At 46.7% G+C, this 21,400-nt stretch overlaps 1 protein-coding gene across 9 annotated transcripts in view; it reads left to right on the top strand.

Annotated features, from left to right (window-relative positions):
- DOCK9 (dedicator of cytokinesis 9) overlaps positions 1–21,400 on the top strand; it is a 1,161,971-nt gene that overhangs the window by 510,271 nt on the left and 630,300 nt on the right. For all 9 annotated transcript variants that reach the window (XM_078657525.1, XM_078657521.1, XM_078657523.1 and 6 more), the window contains exon 5: positions 13,077–13,146. In XM_078657525.1, coding sequence (XP_078513651.1) covers positions 13,077–13,146 — 70 coding nt within the window. The remainder of the gene's footprint in view (positions 1–13,076; positions 13,147–21,400) is intronic.

Genomic DNA, 21,400 nt, shown 5'->3' with positions numbered 1-21,400 from the left:
GTGATGCTCTGGTGGCGCGGAGTGATGCTCTGGTGGCGCGGAGTGATGCTCTGGTGGCGCGGAGTGATGCTCTGGTGGCGCGGAGTGATGCTCTGGTGGCGCGGAGTGATGCTCTGGTGGCGCGGAGTGATGCTCCCGGTGGCGCTGCGTGATGTTCCCGGTGGCGCTGCGTGATGCTCCCGGTGGCGCTGCGTGATGCTCCCGGTGGCGCTGCGTGATGCTCCCGGTGGCGCTGCGTGATGCTGCGTGATGCTCCCGGTGGCGCTGCGTGATGCTCCCGGTGGCGCTGCGTGATGCTGCGTGATGCTCCCGGTGGCGCTGCGTGATGCTCCCGGTGGCGCTGCGTGATGCTCCCGGTGGCGCTGCGTGATGCTGCGTGATGCTCCCGGTGGGGCTGCGTGATGCTCCCGGTGGGGCTGCGTGATGCTCCCGGTGGCGCTGCGTGATGCTCCCGGTGGCGCTGCGTGATGCTCCCGGTGGCGCTGCGTGATGCTGTGGTGGTGCTGCGTGATGCTGTGGTGGCGCTGAGTGATGCTGTGGTGGCGCTGAGTGATGCTGTGGTGGCGCTGAGTGATGCTGTGGTGGCGCTGAGTGATGCTGTGGTGGCGCTGAGTGATGCTGTGGTGGCGCTGAGTGATGCTGTGGTGGCGCTGAGTGATGCTGTGGTGGCGCTGAGTGATGCTGTGGTGGCGCTGAGTGATGCTGTGGTGGCGCTGAGTGATGCTGTGGTGGCGCTGAGTGATGCTGTGGTGGCGCTGAGTGATGCTGTGGTGGCGCTGAGTGATGCTGTGGTGGCGCTGAGTGATGCTGTGGTGGCGCTGAGTGATGCTGTGGTGGCGCTGAGTGATGCTGTGGTGGCGCTGAGTGATGCTGTGGTGGCGCTGAGTGATGCTGTGGTGGCGCTGAGTGATGCTGTGGTGGCGCTGAGTGATATTGTAGTGGTGCTGAGTGATATTGTAGTGGTGCTGACTAATGCTCAAGATTCTTTTTGCTAACAATCTGTTTTGTGTGAGAGAAAGATTTTCTGTGATTATTCCTGATGTGTTAAAGGATAATTTATCTGCAGCATTCATATTCAATTGGAACAGCTATATCACAGCTTCACAACACCACAAATTACTCAGACTGTGGCCCTTTCCTTGAGGATGATGTATTACTCATGGGCCACTTCCTACAACCTGATATTGTATAGTTATACGCACCTTAAACAATATCGACAAACAATGTCATAATAAGGCTGCAGTAAGAATACTACATATAGCTTTATGATGATTCTGCAGACCTTTCAGGTATTATATTCGTATGCTATCCCTTGACATGATGGAATACTTTGCTCTAAGGTTTACAGATCACCTACTTGCCCTAGGTTTTCTGAGTTATAAAGCCACAGTGTGTAAATGTATTTACCAGCACTGTAATTGTGTACAGAATGGGCTGCCTTGAAGGGCTAGAATGCGTGCTCTGCTCCGGATACATCGCTTGCAGCGTGGAGGATGATTTGCATGAAAATATAATGGGACCTGGATGAGACGGTTTAATCTAGGATGTTGGGAACGCAACCCATGATGAAAAACTTGGGGTCTGAGCAGGCGCAAGGAGGGGTGTAAAACAACAACAACCCTTGATCCTACCATACAGAGTTAATGCAAGATAAAAGTTGAGTATAGTAGAGAGGAGCAAATAGCACCACTACACTTCAAGCTGAAGTGATGGTGCAGACTGTTGTGCAGAGGAGCTTGGCTGAAGTGGACAAGCATGAAAATTAAGAGAAACAGCTGAGCCATGTGTGTGAGAGAAAGGGGCAGTAACAACAGAGAAACCAAGTGGGAGGGGTAGGGGAATGCACGTGCGCGCTAAGCAGCAGCTGTTTGCTCTTTTTCCGAGCACACACTCGTGCTTGTTGCGTGCTGCTGCGCACTCCCTCAAGCTGTATGCTGCCACAAGCACAAGTATGTCCTTGGAAAAGCAGCTGCACAACGGCTAAAGGTCTCCTATGCAGTGCATGCGCACTGCGTAGGCGAGACCTAAAAAGGTGCAGAAGACAAATTACTTCTAACATTCTGTTCCAGTGAGAGTCTTTCAGCCTAAAACTCGTTTTAAAACGAATGCACCCAGACTCCAACCTACAAAACTCATGGAGCTCAAACAGTCATTGATTACATCCTTTTCAAAGCTGCCGTGGAAAAAGACAAGTAATTCCGGAATAAAATTGGTGAAGTTCTTGGAACAAAAAGAAGCTTCTTAGAAGCCACCGTATCAGAGTAAAACTGGATACAACACTTCTGTTGAGTATTCAATCCATTCAATGAAAGTTACGTCGACATTGAAGAACAAAATAAACTAATTACCAAAGGAAAAAATACAAAAACAGACATGGTCGGAAGGAGAAGCTGTTTCAAAGTATCTTCAGGGAGAAGAACCTGACATTATCAAAAGAAATGTAGCAAAGGAAAAGCTCCAGGCCCAAATATGATACCAGCAGAGGTCTTTGATCCAGAATTGTGGATAAACCTCCTAACTGCAACCTTCATTGAGATTGCAACTGATGCTGATTCCGTGCTTATGCGCCCAGTAATGTTAGTGATCTACCTCCAGATCTTTGATGCTGGAACTTTGGGATCACAGCTAGATGTTGTCTTGTAGATCGTAAGTGTCTAGAAGGGTTGTAAAAGCTGAATCCAGCTCTAAGGTATTCAGGGCCAGTCCGATACAAGGCGTCATGTACCAGTGTCAGTCTTAAATTTGACCCTCTACTTGATGGGTAACCAGTGAAGTCCCCGCAAATGTGGGCTGATGTGTTGCCTTTTTGGCACATTTAGCAGAAGTCAAGCTGCTGCTTTCTGGATTACCTGGACTTCTGGAAGTCTCTGTTGATGCTACCATCAGATTTCTCCAACATCGCTTTGGAATTTAATGTCAGCTGCACTTCCCTTCAGAATAGATGGTTTATCACTCTAATAAAATTCAGCATGAAAAGATTGAAAGTCGCAGGAGAACACCTAGTTGACAAAGATTGTGGAGAGCCTTCCAGCCTAATTTAAATGTTAAAATTTGCCGCGTGTTGGAAGAAAGTAGTGAAGAATCTAGGACTTGTTCTATCTGACTCCAGAAAATCTTGTTCTAAAGATCATGACATCAAACCAGATGAACATGACCATTAACAAACAGTTCACTAACTTACAAATGGAAAAGAAATTAAAAGCCCTCGAGAACTGTCTTGCTATAGGGCAAGAAGGACTTTATAATTCCTCACAGCACGTTCAGTCTACTTAACAAATGTATCGAGCTCCAGAGAAAGAAGACTGATTGCTCTAGCCAGATGAGGCATGCTACCACTGAATGAGGTCCTAAAAAAGATGATGCAGTTACATTTCGAGACCAGTCCTTATGGATATATAGCCCAGGGTGCAGGATCCACTCAGCAGGACTTGGTTAAAATGCATACTTGACTCTGTGTGGTCTTTATGCCACGCAACACCACATTCCCATGGGCGACTTAGAAAGCACCTCCAAATCTTCAATGCTCAGCCATACTTACTCATTTCAGTGTGGTCTCAATCAAGCTTATGTATTCTAAAAAACATCTGCCTATGTAGTAGCGCTATTTCATGGGCTGTTTTACAAATTTGGCTTGTGGTATTCGCTGGCAGACCGTGCATATCCTGTCTGTTTTTGATGGAGGAGGTGGGCGCAGCTGGAACCCTATCTTACCAACAACCCCACACACACTTCAGCACTTTCACATGATGCTTTTCTTTCCCTTTTTTCTGTCTCACTCATTGCTCTGACTCTTCAATTTTCACAAATGGGTGGAAATCCTTTCACTCCCAATGTCAGGTCGTCAACCATTCCCTCTGGTCTAACATTGGCTGGTCCACAGTGGTCGTGTTGCTAAGCCTGCACTAAGTTTCAGCAGCTTCTGTTAGATCAAGAGGGTGGGAAGGGGACAGCAAGGTAACCACTTTACTGCGCATGTACAGATAGACAAATGGGGCTATTAAAAATAAACAATTCGGCAGCAAGGAGCTTGCACTATAATGCAGCACTTCATTGTCGTAATTGCTTAGCTCTTGTGTGACCACCAGTCCCTGGGAGCTGCAAACGGCCTCTGGGACGATCAGTCTGTCTGAATGGCCAGTCCAGCCATGGGCCTAACTCGCCGGCCCTCTACCTCTCCAATTGTCCAGTGCTTACTTGATTCCATCATGCCTTATTGGAGCTAGGGCAGACTCCATGGCCACTCTCAACTTTGCCCATTGTGTGCCTATTTCTTCAGTACAGATGCACCATGTTTCAACACTACCACCTCAGGAACAGGCTTGGATCTCTACAGTGAAGCCTGGTACTTCACTGGTCATTATACGCAAGGAAGTGTTGCCCTGTGAAGACACAGGACACAAGTTGTGTCAAACCTTTGGCATGGTAAATAGCCAAATCAGAGTATAGATACCATGTGACCTCCTACTCGCAGCCTGATGGCGCCCAACGCTGGCTGTTTTAGTACATTTGAATGGCCTAATGGGAGCTTTTTGCTGCTCACGTGTGGCAAGTCCACATTTGGTATTGTAACTGCACATTCGGTACTTCACTCTTAAGTTATCTCTAGGGTTTTTTGCTTGATGGAACCTGCAGACACCCTGGTAATCCGGTGTTGCTAGTGATAAGAGTATCTGCTTAACCTGTCCCCATACTGCTCTGGATGGAGGATTTGGAAAATATATAATGTGGTCTGGGAATCATGTAAAACATTCTAATGTGCTGGAGTCAAGTTTGCACTATATAAATTTGAAAATAATTGCAACTGACTGTGTGCGTAGGCACATGCAAGCGTGGTCCCCTTCTTTCATAAAGTCTCTATATGTAAATACAGATTAAGGTCATCTTTGTATGACATTTTCGTTTCTTTCTGTTCGATATTACTGAAGGAAAATGTGTTGCAGTTTGGTAACTGGAATTATCTTCGTTCCATAGTTTAGAATGGCTATGTGGAACAAATGTTGATTTGGTCTCTGTTTCATGCCATTTGATTTGTTTAAAATAAAATATTTCATTCAAATTAAATTTATTTGAAGAATCACCAAGTATAGCACAGGGCAAAATCAGCAACGAACGCTAGGCTGTTGAATTCATAAGAAGTGTAAAGCAGGCATGCTTGAGCTTGCAAATTGAATATCCACTCTTAATCTATGGAGGAATCAAAATATAAACTTTGTAATCGCCTCGCATACATGGTATACTGTGTGATTAGAAACGGATAAAGCTTCAGGGGTGGTCTTTGTTCCTACAGGATGAGCTGTTTCCGTGGAAGTCTGCTTTTCTGGTTGCATATCCTGTTTCATGTTTGAGTTGGGAGCAGAGCTGCCTCAGTCCCTTCCTTACTTTCCATCCGCCCATGATGTTTAGTAAACTTCAAGGCAGAGCTTTAACGTGTAATGTAAATGTTAAGCCATTTGCGGATTATGTGGCACCTTCGTCTTTTTTCATGCCACACTTGTGTTTTAGAGAGAGGCGCCAGTGTGCCTTTATCTACTGGTTTGGCTTGGTGGCTCTGCAGCATCGCTACAAAGTGCCTTGCTTTGTCATTCTGGCCGCCTAGTTTAAGGCGCTACTTTGTCGGTGAGTAGATATGAGGGCTGAGCTGTGCGTTTTTGCAACAGTTTGAAAGTTGCTCAAAAGTAGCAAACGGCTCATTGAGTGTAGCTGGCCTGTTGTGTTCCAAACATGCTGCCGTCCTTGAGAGCGTATTCCTTTCTGACCTCGAACTCCAAATGTTACCTTTCAGTGATGACATATGGGCGCCATGGAGAGACTACAGGAAGCTGCGCACTGTCCACAGACAGGAACTGTAATCCAAAAGAAACCATACAGTACCACAGACAGGAACTGTAATCTAAATTAAACCATACAGTGCCACAGACAGGAGCTGTAATCCAAAAGAAAAAGAAACCATACAGTGCCACAGACTGGAACTGTAATCCAAAAGAAACCATACAGTGCCACAGACAGGAACTGTAATCCAAAGAAACCATACAGTGCCACAGACAGGAACTGTAATCCAAAAGAAACCATACAGTGCCACAGATAGGAACTGTAATCCAAAAGAAACCATACAGTGCCACAGATAGGAACTGTAATCCGAAAGAAAAAGAAACCATACAGTGCCACAGATAGGAACTGTAATCCAAAAGAAACCATACAGTGCCACAGACAGGAACTCTAATCCAAAAGAAACCATACAGTGCCACAGACAGGAACTCTAATCCAAAAGAAAGCATACAGTGCCACAGACAGGAACTGTAATCCAAAAGAAACCATACAGTGCCACAGACAGGAACTGTAATCCAAAAAGAAACCATACAGTGCCACAGACAGGAACTCTAATCCAAAAGAAACCATACAGTGCCACAGACAGGAACTCTAATCCAAAAGAAACCATACAGTGCCACAGACAGGAACTCTAATCTAAAAGAAACCATACAGTGCCACAGACAGGAACTGTAATCCAAAAGAAACCATACAGTGCCACAGACAGGAACTGTAATCCAAAAGAAACCATACAGTGCCACAGACAGGAACTCTAATCCAAAAGAAACCATACAGTGCCACAGACAGGAACTCTAATCCAAAAGAAACCATAAAGTGCCACAGACAGGAACTCTAATCTAAAAGAAAGCATACAGTGCCACAGACAGGAATTGTAATCCAAAAGAAACCATACAGTGCCACAGACAGGAACTCTAATCCAAAAGAAACCATACAGTGCCACAGACAGGAACTCTAATCCAAAAGAAACCATACAGTGCCACAGACAGGAACTCTAATCTAAAAGAAAGCATACAGTGCCACAGACAGGAACTGTAATCCAAAAGAAACCATACAGTGCCACAGACAGGAACTGTAATCCAAAAAAAAACATACAGTGCCACAGACAGGAACTCTAATCCAAAAGAAACCATACAGTGCATCATTCCAAACCCAAATGCACAGTAAAGACTCCTTACACTAATATTTGCACACTCTTGGAGCCTGAAGTTATATAAAACCGCATATTTATATATTCTCTCGCAGCTGGGCCTACCACATTCCCACGTGTGGTAGGGAATGGCAATTCTCCAAATGTAATGAACAGAGAATCAAGATTCCAGTAAAGACACGGAGGCTAACGTTGTGCATTAAACCTTTTAATTGCCATGCCTTTAATGCATAATGGTAGCCTCTGGTCTTGCAATTAAATCTTTACCTCTAGTGGTAGGACTGGAAACGGATCCCTATGGCTTAAAAAATGAAATGTCCAGCAGGCAGGACTGGGAGTGGCGCATGCACCTGGTGTACGAAATTCCTTTTGCTGAATCACCGGCCAATATGCTAGTTTTGCGCTTTATGGAAAGTGGCAAGGAATGGAAGCTGCTCATAGGACTAGTCCTCCTTCTCCGGTCTTCAGATAATTTACTGTATCTCACATTTCTTGGGGCCCTTGTTCTTTTGTTGATGCGCGTCCCCTCACCAAGGATTCTGGGTAAAACATTCTTATTTAAAGAGGGAGTGCTTTTCAATCAGTCCTTATTTTTCTACTCTTTATCACAGACAATAAACTTCTGTGTGTAAGCCATATTCAGCCTACTGCTTTTTTTCCAGTAGCTGATGCACCGCCTCAGAAAATCGACCTCAGTAAACTCATGCCTGCTTTGTGCAAAGGCCCTTCGACAATTTCCAGTGGACACTGACTGCGGTGCCGATATGGATTGTATAGGTTCAAGCTATGGGACCTGGTTTGGTGGCAGTGCGATTGAGTTATTCCAGCTAGTTTCTGGTCCTACACCTATAACTCAGTAGCTAAATGATGTGTGCCATGTGCAGAGTCTGATATCACCCACCTGCCCCCAAGATTCTTCTTCTTGATCGTCAGAGTTTTCATCCCTGCTTCTGTTTGTACTTGAACACATTGTGTTGCCAAAGACGATCCCCACTGAAGCAGAATTAACCAGGACTGTTCTGTGAGGAGTTCTCAGAATTCCACAGTCGGGCCTGGTGAGTGGTTGCTCCAGTTGCATGGGGAAAGGAAAAACAACTATCTTCCTGCTTTGGCCCCTGGAGACATGGTAGCTACATTTTAGGAGTCACAAGCTGTGAAAGTAGCTGTCTGCTTTGTCCGGCCAATGCCATAGCAGTCATTGAAAGATCAAATCTGCTTGCCTGGAGGGAGATGGATACGTTTACATTATTACATCCTTCCTTCAATTGAGTTTTCTGCCAGAATTGTTTTTTTCTTGCAGAGCTAAAAAAAAAAATGGGAATCCACTACTGCTTATAACAAAGGACATAACTGACCCGGAGGCCAGAGACTTGCCCTCAGTCGCTTCATACAATGGCAGTCCCACTTTAAGTCTTTGTTTTCTAAATTGAGATTCACAAGATGAAGTCATCAGCGTTTCATTTGAAGGAAACGTTTTGTTTTATTGCACTGCTAATATTGTGCAACAGTGAAATAATATAATGGTTACAGCTTAGTCTCTCTGTGCTGTTTCTGTGTTGGCCAGTTTTTTTGTTTTTGTTTTGCCATTTACCAATTATTGCATGCTTGTAGAGATATTTGGGAAGAAAATATTCTCTGCTCCGAAGAAATACGGATTTTAGGAGACCTCAACCCACCACTGCTCCACAAGATTACAAGAAGTTGATCTGGTTCCTTGGAGTGATGTTGAAGGGAAAGAGAGGTGTACTGCTGGTGGCCTCTGTATGTAGTTCATAGAGCTTGGCCATTTCTTCCTCTTGGGAGGCCAAGTTTCTATTTTTCTCAGAGGTTATGATCTGGATTTCTTATCTGGATTTATGATAGTAATCAGGCTAGCTTTGTTCTCGATATACTGCCTGTTCACAATTCAGCACTCCCCCACCCCCAGCCCCCAAATGTTTGGTGGATTTGCTGAATCTTGCATCAGAGGTACAACTATTGTTTGCCTTGGCATGTAGTGGCTGTTTAACTTGTTCCCCTCCTTGATCTCCTCACTCTCTAAGATTGAACGTTTGGGGTTTATTTTGTTCTCACTGTTACTGTGTCATAACTGTGAATAAAGGAAACACAAGGAGATGATAGAGTTCTGAAACGTTTCATCCCCAGTCACAGATCTGGGTTGAACCCTACCTCATTCTTTAGCTCACTTTGCCACCCCAGTTCAGACACCGCTATATGCAAATTAGTCTTGACATTGTACCTCATGAGAACAGTCCAGCCCGAACTGCCAAGCCATGTCTTCCCTGGACCGGAAACAGGCATTCCGGGACCGGTTTCGGGGTAACACTCCTCATCAGCCAGGCTAGCTTTATTCCAGTGGTAAAGTGAGCAAGGGTCCCACGTCTGGGCATACCCTGCAAACTTAGGGGGAACAAAGCAAACACAAGGAGATGATGGACGGACTGCTGAAACTTTTCAAACACTTGCCCCCAGTCACAGATCTGGGTTGAATCCATCCTCGTTCTTTAACTCACTTCACCACGCCAGTTCAAACACCGCTATATGCAAATCAGTCTTGACCCTTTGGTGGTTAAGTGAGCTAAAGAACGATGATGGATTCAAGCTAGCCTGGCTGATGATAGTTTCAACCCAGATCTGTAACTAGGGGTGAGTGTCTGAATAGTTGCAGCGCTCCGTCCATCATCTTCTTGTGTTTGCTTTGTTTGCCACTAGTTGACAGGGTATGCCTAGACTTGGGTCCCTTGCTCACTTTGCCACCAGATTCAAGCTAGCCTGGCTGATGAGGGCTGTTAGCCCGAAACCAGTCCGAGGATGCTTGTCAAGACTGATTTGCATATAGCTGTGTCTGAACTGGAGTGCCGAAGTGAGCTAAAGAACGATGATGGATTCAACCCAGATCTGTGACGGGGGTGAGTGTCTGAAAAGTTTCAGCACTCCATCCATCATCTCCTTGTGTTTGCTCATAACTGTGAATAACCAGATTTTGAAACCGATAAGTCATGCTAATGGCCATCAATGTGAGCCATGCACAACAAATTCTATCTGTGCCATATAATCTTCATCTTTTTTTGCACTCAATAGTCATGTCTTCTTTGTTATTACCCCTTTCCGTTCAGACTTCTGTTTACTAATGGTAGAAGCCATTTGACTTAGGAGAATCAGTCACCATAAAGAATATTTTTACCAAATAAAATATCTGTAATTTGTATTAAAATAAAGCATTACATTATTGTTGTTGTAATATATCACTTCCGGAGGGATAGTCCATCGGCATAACTGGTTTAGTAAAATGATCAGAAAAACTATGTTGCACCTCCTGTGTTCATACCAGACCTGTGCCGTTTCCCTCAGTGAGCTCAACAGCCATGCAAGCCTCTTTCCCCAGTGTAGGATCCCCACTGATCATCTTAAGTGTAGAATAATTCCTGCCAGCATCTGGGGATCCTTATAGATCTATATTTCACTACAGGTGGACATGTTGGAAAAAAGCCCAATGTACATATCGCCTCCCTAAAACAAAGCAGGTAGCATTTACTGAAATTGTTCGCTTTGAGATAGCCATTTTAAAATGTACATTGCAGCAGCTGCTTGAAAAATGTTCTGTCTCATAACAGGGAACCTTAAATGGCCAATCAAAAGAAGGAAAAATTGAGGCGGTGCCTGCTAGATTATGAGCGAAGTAGGTAAAAAAAGACTCACTTCTCTTTTAAGGAGTCAGGTGCTTTGATTCGCTAGCATGCCCTTCAATGGCCTCATGGCTTTAGTCCCTTTTACCGACGTGTGCCGACTGGATCCTGAAATACTCCAGGAAGATATTCTCCTTATTTTCTTAGGCTTGATTCCTCAAACCTCCTATTTTAAATGTATTTGTCATTATAATTCTCACAATCTTTTTAAGTACTAATTTTTTTTCCTGAAGTGAGAAGGAGCCGGAGTCGGCACCATACAAGGGCCATGGCTGGGGGCCCGGTGAAGGTGAGAGGGGCCATGGCTGGGGTGACTCTGCAGGTGAAATGGGTCATTGCTGAGGGCCCGCTACATGTGAGGGGGACCATGGCTGAGGGCCCCTGGGGGCGAGGGGGGGCAATGGCTGGGGTCCCGCTGCAGGTGAGAGCAGCCATGTCTGGGGGCCCATTTCGGATGAGATAGGCATTGGGCGATGGTTCGCTGCAGATGATAGAGGCCATGGATGGGATTAAGAACCATTGCAGAAATTCTAAATGTAGTCCTAGGAAGTGAGTACACCCTCTAGAGCAGTGGTTCTTAACATTTTGACTTTTGTGGACCCCCCCTTAATCATTTCTGGAACCCAGGGACCCCACTTAATCATAGGGGGAACCAGAAATATGAATGTTTTTGTGATTTTTAGGGTTTTGGTTGAAAGTACTGTCAAAGAGCACAGAGCGGTAATGATGGTCTATGAAAGAGGTGGACCGAACCTAGGCATGATTTGAGGCTCACAGCGATGAAGCCCTGGTAAGATACAACAACTGAAGGGTCCCAGTGGAATTCTGCAAATCATAATGTTTGAAAAGTTACAAAGTCCTAAGCCAAAAAAGGGACTTTGTCATTTCTTTAAAGAAAACTCAGTCTCCCTGTGGGACATATTTGAAATTGTATCCACCGCCTTTGAAATGCTGCTCAGATATCTGCCATAGCTTGGTCCGGCTAAGGCTGTGGAGCGTTTGAGGTTTTTGTTTGAAAAAGTTTCCAAGTTTCAACTCAGAAAGCGACTGCTATTTTGTTTCAGAACTGCTGGAGCCTTTCATGTGGGAAATCTGAAATTCAGTCTGATGCTGTGGTACTTTTTCTGCAGTAAGTCCCCCTGGAGCAAATGTTTTCAAACTTTTTCCTGGTGCCCAAGCAACCACAGGTGTACACCTCTAAGCCCATAGGACCGTGAATGGATAACTAGAGACTCTGCCAGTGCCAGGCAGAGGCCATCAGCAAAGTCCAATCCAAATCCCAGTTACCACTTGTCAGCTGGGAATTTTAGAAAAAAAGGCATCTTGCAGCATTTGGATCCCTATATTCAAACAAGAGGTTAGCCAACTGACACAGGGGTGCTTCTCGGGATTTTCCAGGTCTGGTCTGCCACCTGGAGAGTGTTCTGGGGTGGGAAATCTGTAGCTAGATAGAGTTTCTACCAGATAAGGCTTTGCAGAAGGTAAATAACTTGTTTGTTATACCAGAAGATACATGTATATACAAGACAGGCCTAATTGCTGCTTCTATGTACATATAGGTGCATATATAGAAGAGTTTCTGCCTGCTACTAAACGTTTAAGAAATATTATGAAAATGTGCATATTTCACCACAAGATAAATGTGCACACCTGACTGTGTAAATATTGCTGCTTCTATGGACATACAAGTATATATATATATATATATATATATATATATATATATATATATATATATGTATATATGTATATATATATATAGATTTTCTCCAGCCAATGAAACATTACTAACTGTCATGTGCATATATATGAATAAGATAATTTCATTTTTGATATAAAATAATTAATTCCTCCTTTCAACCTTTGTCTCAGTCCTCCTCTCTCTGACTCATCCCAAACCTTTCTGACTACTATGAACACCCGAACATCCTTCTCAAACTTTCCCTTTCTTTATTTTGTTTGTAATGTAACTCAGGTACCAGGTACACATAACCACTATTTACAAAAACAACTTACTACTCCCCCTTCCAGATCCTTTCCCATCTTCCAATCTTTACTCTAAACTCTACTGAACACACAAGAAATCAAGAACACACACCCAACACAACTCATGCAAAAAAAACTAGATGTTACAAATCTGTTAATTATTTACCTCTAATCTTGAGTTAGGGAGTAACGTGCTACTCGCCGCAAATCTCTTCAATGCCCTGTCCGGGGTAGTGAGCGCTATATAAATACCATTTACAATTACAATAACTGGAATATGGCATTGTGTGGTTAATAAACAACTTGTTAAACAGTAAATCCATGAATTCTTTTTTTCGTTTGCTTTAAAGAGATGGGTTTGCTAAATGATAATTGTGTTATACTCAAATTTAAAATGCTTAAGGTCAATAATATATATATATTTTTTTCAGTAAAGCAACGAAGTCGGAAAAGCTGCCATCTCACGTTTATGAAGTGGATGAAGATGCAGATAAAGATGAGGTAAGCTTGTTATACATGCAGCATTTGAAATACCAGTTTATATTTTCGTTTTTATCATGATTTTGGTTGTTTAATCGCAATGAACAAACTGTAATGAGTGTCTGACTAAGTATTGAGTTTGCATGGTGCTAAAGGCAGGAGAAAAACAAGCACCTAGCTTTTACTGCTCAAGTGATGCTCCGTACCGGGATAAGTAAGGCCCTATCGCAAGTTACTATTTATTGCTTATTTGGCTACATCATTGTTGGAACCCGAAGGTCTCTGGTTGGCACAGGTAGGTACTTGTGACAAGCAGGGACCCTGAGACCCAATCGTCAGGGCAAGGGAACTACTCCTTTGAATAACCCCTGCTCACCCTCTAGGCAACGTGGCGCGAGCAGACAAGGCTAATCTTCAGGGCGATTGTAAGTTAAGCATTTATGATCACACACAGTAAACCCACTGACCCACCACAAATGGACACCAGTCAAATGGTTGTATCAAAAATACGTATACTTTATATAAAAGATATATTCGAGCAGAATTATCACAAGACCAACAATAACGTTTAGCGAATGGGGGCCACCAGATTACAATAGGCAAACTTAGTCTTTCAATGTTCGTTGTTCGGCAAGGTACGAAGACAGGGAAATAAGAACGTTGGGGACCCTGGATCCGATATGAACTCGGGACGGAGTTCAAGTGTACCTTGCTGTGGAAGTCCGAGGCGTTTCAGGCGCGGCTGGTGAGGGCTGACCCCGAACGAGGCCGACGGTTCTCCAGAGGATCTCTCTGGCTCGGTCCCCCTCGAGGAGCGAGGCGAAGGAGCTAGACTGTGGAGGGTTGCGGCGATCCGGGATCGATGCAGCTCACGGGGCGAGGCGCCGTTCAGGCCTGCGGGGCGTACTACTTCTCAGCACGCCGGGTCGTACTCGTGGATCTGTGAGGGGCGTCGCGTTCTCGGGCAGATGGGTGCAACACCAGGCTTCCGGTACCACTGTACGGGGAGGCCTTTCTTGAGGTGCGGCACGAACCTTGGTATGCAGGAGGACAAAGCGAGACAGTCGGGTACGTTGCAACGTACGGACCGTCCGAGGCTATGAAGATGTTCTCCATGCAGATTCCGGCTGGAGAGATGAGAGGTACACAATCGCGCTCTGTTAGCGGCGAGGTGACAGGAGAGCAGGCAGCCCGGCACTGAAGCGGAGAGCGACTCAGGGATGAGCGGGGCTCTCTACGGCGGGGCGACCAGGCTCCGAGCTGTCACGACCTGGGAGGGGGCGAAGGCACCCGAGTCACAACTCTGGCGAGGGAATAAGAACTAAGGCCCAACAGCAGACGGGCACAAGCAGATAGAACCCAGTGGTCCTGGGGTTCCGTTCAGGGGGCAAGCTCTCGATCAAGCCCTTGGAGATCGTTTCAGGCACAAGTCTACAAAGTCCTTTCTGGTCCTTTCCTCTCCGTTCTCAGCAAGGCACCACTGCAGGCCAGTCTAACAGGATACAGACTGGTTTCCGTCCTTCAGATTCTCTTGGTCCTTCTAGTCAGGCAGAGGTTCGTCGTGGTCAAAACTGGATCTGATTTGTAAGGAGCGGAGCTCCTATATTTATACTGCGATTCTTTTGTCTTTTCAGGCCAGGGGGCCTGATCCTGGTTCAACCCAGTTCTGGAGTACTTTGTTGACAGGACGCTGCCGTCTTCTTTCAGGGTTCAGGGCAGAAACATCAGACGCTCTGCGGGCGGTGGAGCCAGCATTGTGGTGGAGGAGCACAACCCTATTCAGAGTCAAGGACTACTCCGCCCACCCATCCTGGTGTAAGCACCCCATTCACCACCTGGAGCACCCGACTATCCCCGGGAATCTCCCAGCCCTGTCACTCACACAAACCCAGACAGCAGATACACATCCTGGCAGAGGCGGTTGAACAGTTAGGCGAGCAAAGGCTAACTTTCTAAAAGTAGCGTTTGCAAACACAGGCTATTAAAATAAACCCTACTAAAGGAAGTATTTTATTATTCTGAGTTCAGGCATACTAAACTTGACCTGCTACCGTGTTCCCAGAGCCTGCCTTGACTATAGCGTGTAATAGCTCCGACAGCTCGTCTGACCTAAGAGAACAGGTAGCCCTTCAATAGTGAAGAACCAACAGGGCGGTAATTCACTACTAGGACATGCCACACTCTAGGCTTGTCCTACCTTACGCTCGCAACGCACCCTGCCCGTAGGCCTACCATAGGGGTGACTGATATGGAGGTTAGGGAAGGTTCAGGGACTGGCAAGTGTGGGAACTTGCACAATCAGGCGTGCAGTACGAGACTGTACGCGGGGTCAGCAATGGCGGACCCGAGACACATCTTACGAGGCCGCTTCCGTGGGTGGCGCAATCAGCGCTGCAAGCCCACCAGCAGCATTTGTATCTACAAGCCCCAGCACTCCTCGTGCACGTTACTGGGGACTGATAGTAAACCAAATAAGCCAATCGTGGAAATCAATTTCATATACACTTTACCTTGGGAGCACTTGCACTGCGGCACGGATTGGCCGTAGCGCAGTGCCCTGAGCATCGAACACCAGCAAAACATCGGAGGAACATCAGCAAAAAGAGGAAGGGAGACTCACGCCAAGGTGCCAGGTCTAACAATCATATATACATACTGCCAATCTTTAAGGGGTAAGTTAAAACCAGTGAGAGAAGATGGTATTTAGTTGATAAATTGCTGGTTTAGAACTTGTAATACTGGACCCTGAACTTGGTTTCAACATGTAAACAAAAAGTGTGATTCTACGTATATCATTTTAACTTTCTGTGTCTTCGATTGCAATCGTTTTTAATTAATTGTGTTCTGTCTTTAATGGCCAAATTGAATGTTTCCAATCACTTCCTTATATCTATAATTCGGTCTCAGTTTAGACTCCACCCAACAATGCTGTTCTTGTACGCACCTCATATACAATATGCTCTGGACATGGCCGGACAGGCCTTTTATTCCAGCGGGCATTTCCCCAGTGGACTGGAGCCCTTGGGGGCAGGGTTTGAACGCCCAGAGGCGCTCCTGGTGGCTCTGTCATTTTCCCCAGCTCCTGAGGTCAACTGCAGCAGGGGCTGGAGCTTTCAAAAGAGGGAGAAATGGAGGGAGGAGAAGAAGAGAGAAAGATTTCTGAGAGGCAGAAGAGAGAGCAGGACAGAGAATAGATGGATGAAAAGAGACAGAGATTGCGAGGAGACATAGGGAATGGGGCTGGTTTTAGCGTTTCTGCCCCTGTTGGTTTTGGTTCTCCAGCCCTAGCACTGGATACAAAACAAATGTGCTCTCTTGAGCTGTCGGCTGCTCAGTGGAGCTAGGTCTCTATGTGCAGGTAAATCACATTGAATGGGTACACCTGTGTTCTTGTTCCTGTCGTGCTCTTGTGCTTCTAAAGTGATAAAGAGCTTTGCTAATGTTAAATGTCTTAAAAGGGATGTTTAAAAGAATAGATGCTATATTCAGTAGGAATGCTATAAGTTTCATACCATGGGTTAGTTTCACTCTAACGACGGAGGCGATGTTGCTGCCTTTGTAGTGTATGCAATAACGCCTCTCTTATACAAAAATGTTATTCAGCGAGTGCCGACAATGCACACATTTATTGTGCACTTCTCTTTGTGGTCACACAACATCTTCTGGCCACAGCTCAATCATGAGATCACGTCGTCATTGACAGGAGTGATTCTGTAATGTCTGACTTTCATTTGTTGTAAAAAATAAAACAAGCAATCAATCAATCAATCAGGTCATTTGTAGAGCGCACTACTCACCCGTAGGGTCTCAAGGCGCTGGGAGGGGGGGGGGGTGCCGCTACTGCTCGAACAGCCAGGTCTTGAGCTGCTTCCTGAAGGAGAGGTGGTCTTGGGTCAGGCGCAGATTGGTCGGAAGTGAGTTCCAGGTCTTGGCGGCCAGGTAGGAGAAGGATCTTCCTCCTGTTGTCGCTCTTCGGATGCGGGGGACGGCGGCGAGGGCGTGGTTGGTTGATCTGAGGAGGCGCTTGGGAGTGTAGAAGCTGATCCGGTTGTTGAGGTAGCTCGGGCCTTGGTCGTGTAGGGCTTTGTGCGCGTGGGTGAGGAGCCGGAAGGTGATTCTCTTGTTGACCGGGAGCCAGTGCAGATCTCTCAGGTGTCCGGTGATGTGGCTGCGTCGGGGGATGTCGAGGATGAGTCTCGCCGAGGCGTTCTGGATCCGCTGGAGTCTCTTCTGGAGTTTCGCCGTGGTTCCGGCGTAGAGGGCGTTGCCGTAGTCCAGTCGGCTGGTGACAAGGGCTTGGGTGACCGTCTTCCTCGTCTCGGTGGGGATCCACCGGAAGATCTTACGTAGCATGCGCAGGATGTTGAAGCATGACGAGGAGACGGCGTTGACTTGTCTGGTCATGGAGAGGGAGGAGTCCAGGATGAAGCCCAGGTTGCGTGCGTGGTCCGTCGGTTTGGGTGCGGTGCCCAGGGCGGGGGGCCACCAGGAGTCGTCCCAGGCGGAGGGCGTGGCGCCCAGGATGAGGACCTCCGTCTTGTCTGAGTTCAGTTTCAGGCGGCTGGTCGTCATCCATTCGGCTACGTCTCTCATCCCTTCGTGCAGGTTGGCTCTGGCGGTGGCGGGGTCGTTGGTCAGGGAGAGGATCAGCTGGGTGTCGTCGGCGTAGGAGATGATGTTCAGGTTGTGTTGGCGTGCGATGGCCGCGAGGGGGCTCATGTAGACGTTGAAGAGGGTTGGGCTCAGCGAGGATCCTTGGGGTACGCCGCAGATGACTTTGGTGGCCTCTGACTTGTACGGTGGTAGGCGGACTCTTTGTGTTCTTCCGTCGAGGAAGGAGGTGATCCATTCCAGTGCCTTCTCCTGGATTCCGATGTTGCTGAGGCGCTGTACTAGGGTGCGGTGGCAGACAGTGTCGAAAGCCGCGGAGAGGTCCAGGAGGATGAGGGCCGCTGTTTCTCCGTTGTCCATCAGAGTTCGAAGGTCGTCGGTGGCGGCGATGAGGGCGGTCTCCGTGCTGTGGTTCGCTCGGAAGCCGGACTGTGAGGGGTCGAGGGATCCATTCGTCTCGAGGAAGGCGGCCAGCTGTTTGTTGACGGTCTTCTCGATGACTTTGGCCGGGAACGGGAGGAGCGAGATGGGACGGTAGTTCTTGAGGTCGGTGGGGTCTGCTGTGGGTTTCTTGAGGAGAGCGCTGATTTCGGCGTGCTTCCAGCTCTCAGGGAAGGTGGCGGAGTCGAAGGAGGTGTTGATGATGTCCCGCAGGTGGGGTGCGAGGACAGCGTCGGCCTTGTTGAAGACGTGGTGAGGGCAGGGGTCAGTCGGAGATCCGGAATGGATGGAGTTCATGGTGCGGATGGTGTCTTCGGTGCTGATCGGGGTCCAGGTGCGGAGGGTGGTGGATGGTGGCGTCGTTGCGGTTGTGGCTTGCGTTGGTTGGTTGCTGAAGCTGTTGTGTATGTCCGTGATTTTGTTGTGGAAGTAGGACGCGAGGGAGTTGCAGAGGTCTTGCGACGGGGTGATGTCGTTGTTTCCGGCGTTGGGGTTGGAGAGCTCTTTCACGATGTTGAAGAGTTCCTTGCAGTTGTGTGCGTTGTTGTCCAGCCGGTCCTTGTATGCATTTTTCTTGGTGGCGCGGATCAGTTGATGGTGTTTCCGGGTGGCGAGCTTGAGGGTGGCCATGTTGTCCGTCGTTGGTTCCCTTCTCCAGGCTTTCTCGAGGGCTCGGCAGTTCTTCTTGGAGCACTTGAGTTCGTCGGTGAACCATGGTGTTTTTCTGCTGCAGGATCTGCTGGGCGGGGTCCTCAGAGGGGCGAGTTCGTCCGCGCAGTTGCTGATCCACTTCGTGAGGTTGTCGGCGGCCTGGCTGGGGTTCGCTGAGTTGGCGGGAGGGTGCTGGCTCAGGGAGGCGGTGAGCTGGTTGGCTGTGATCTTGTTCCAGCTTCTTCGAGCAGCCTGTTGCTGGAGGTGGTGGATCGTCGTTCTTCTGAAGGTGAAGTGGACGCAGCTGTGGTCCGTCCAGTGGAGTCCTGTTGCGTGGCTGAAGGTGACGTCTTTGCTGGAAGAGAAGACGGCGTCGAGTGTGTGTCCGGCGAGGTGGGTGGGGGTGGTCACCAGTTGCTTGAGTCCGAGGTTGTCGAGGTTGTCGAGCAGGGTGGTGGTGTTGCGGTCGTTGTTGTTCTCCAGGTGGAAGTTGAGGTCCCCCAGGAGGATGTAGTCGGCGGAGGGGAGAGCGTGCGGGCTGACGAAGTCGGCGATGTCCTCGCTGAATCGTGTGCGTGGTCCCGGGGGTCGGTAGATCAGGGTGCCTCTGAGGGTGGTCTTCGGGTTGGTGTGGATCTGGAAGTGCAGGTGTTCAGCGGTGGTGAGGGTGTCGTCGGTGTTGGTCGTGATGCGGATGGTGTCTCTGTGGATGATGGCGATGCCTCCTCCGGTCTGGTTGTCGCGGTCCCTCCGGCAATGCAATAGGTCTCGCATTAGGAAAGTTTGAGCTATTGGTATTGTAAATGACAAATATTTTATTTATGTGTTGGTTTTGAAAATAGCAAAATTAATAGCTTTGTCATTTACAAAGCCAATAGTTGTAAGTTTCGCAAATGTGACACCTATAGCATTTGTAATGCAATATGTGTTGTATTGTAGCATGAACCAGGTTCCAATTACAAATTCAGAAGTGAAAGCAAGCAGCATACCTCGACAACAACAAAACAAGTCAGGTATTGCGAAACTCACCGCGCACTTACAAGCTTTCTGGGGTACATTTTGGGGTGAGGGGAAGCAGTGCACCGCGACTTAAAGATCCTTATGTAAGTATGTATAGAAAGATCAGCAGGTGGCAGGAACGGAGGAAGAGCACACAGTAGGACAGCGTGATGCGCAGTGAAAGGATGCCTGGCGGAGTGAAATAAGTGTAGTTTTAAAGAGATGGTCTCCTCAGTGGTCTCAGGACTGTCAGTCAGTGCGCAAATACGCACCTAGGACTAGGAGGGACGGATACCCAAGTTGAAAAATGCACTTTAGATGCTTTGTTTTACTAACCACTCCATGGAATAACATAACACAATGAGATTTATGTAGCACAACCGTGATGACAGAATGTTGTTACTTGATTTATCTGAACATCAATTGTCCTAGAACTAATTGCTGCTTATAAAAACATCATGAAACTAAAGTTATGTATTGCATTAAGTATATCTGACTAGGATGTGAGTCTGGCAACTTGTGCCGTTACGTCACAGATAACATGAATTATACACATTTTTTATATTTGGAATTCATAATCCAACAAGACGGAGATGCAAAAAAAGTTAAAAAAATATAAAGGGCTGGAGAGGGAGGAGATAACATAACATAATACGAACCGTGGATAAAACATGTACAAATCATATAGTACTAGAGACCCTCCGATGATAGGTCTGCCACATTATAATAGGATAAGAACCATGGATGAAACATGTAAAATCGTATAGTACTTAAGACCTTCAGATGATGGGTCTGCCACATTACTATGGAATGTTATCATGGCTGAGACATGATATTAGGTCAGACACCACCCTTTAGTTACCAATGTTCACTATGATGGCTGTATGTTACCTGTAAAACCAGGAAAAAATCCTGGAATATGGAGGCCAAAGATATAGGGCCGAGATTATGGACTGTGCTGTCTTGATGTCCAAAAATCAGGTACACATAAACTGTAAGTGATAAAGATGAGGAGTTAACTTAATACAAACCAGGTAAACGAAATAAGGAAAAAAGGAAGGGCAGAAATTTGGGGTGTTATTTGTATATTACGCAAAGACATGAATACACGCTGCCCTAACTAGCAACGGAATTCCCTTAAGATCGTGAAACAAAGCCATTAGTAGAGCTAGACGTTTATACAATTTATGACAAGGTTATATCCACATGTTTGTTGAAAACCGGAGAAAAATTATCTAATGAGGGCTAAAAGTGATAGACTCAAAATGCAAGAGAGATCTATCTGAAAAATAAGAAAGAAACATTACTAGCTGTGCGATCTACCTGTGTGCAGGGAAAAATGTAAATAAAAATAGAAAGATGGTATATGCTCGTTATGCTGATGCTCACATTGTAAAGATGAAATGCAAAAATAAGAGTAGAATAAGATTCATATAGATCACACAGCTGATATAAGAATACTGTGGACAAAGGGTTAATGTCTACAACCGTGCACAGGAGCCCCTGATTCAAAGGCTGGGACAGCTGCCGTAAAAACCATATAAGCTGGCGATGTGGCAGGTTAATATGCTGT

This window comes from Lissotriton helveticus, chromosome 8, assembly GCF_964261635.1.
Source record: "Lissotriton helveticus chromosome 8, aLisHel1.1, whole genome shotgun sequence".
In the NCBI taxonomy this organism is placed as follows: domain Eukaryota; kingdom Metazoa; phylum Chordata; class Amphibia; order Caudata; family Salamandridae; genus Lissotriton; species Lissotriton helveticus.
This window is presented reverse-complemented; position numbering and strand designations above follow the sequence as displayed.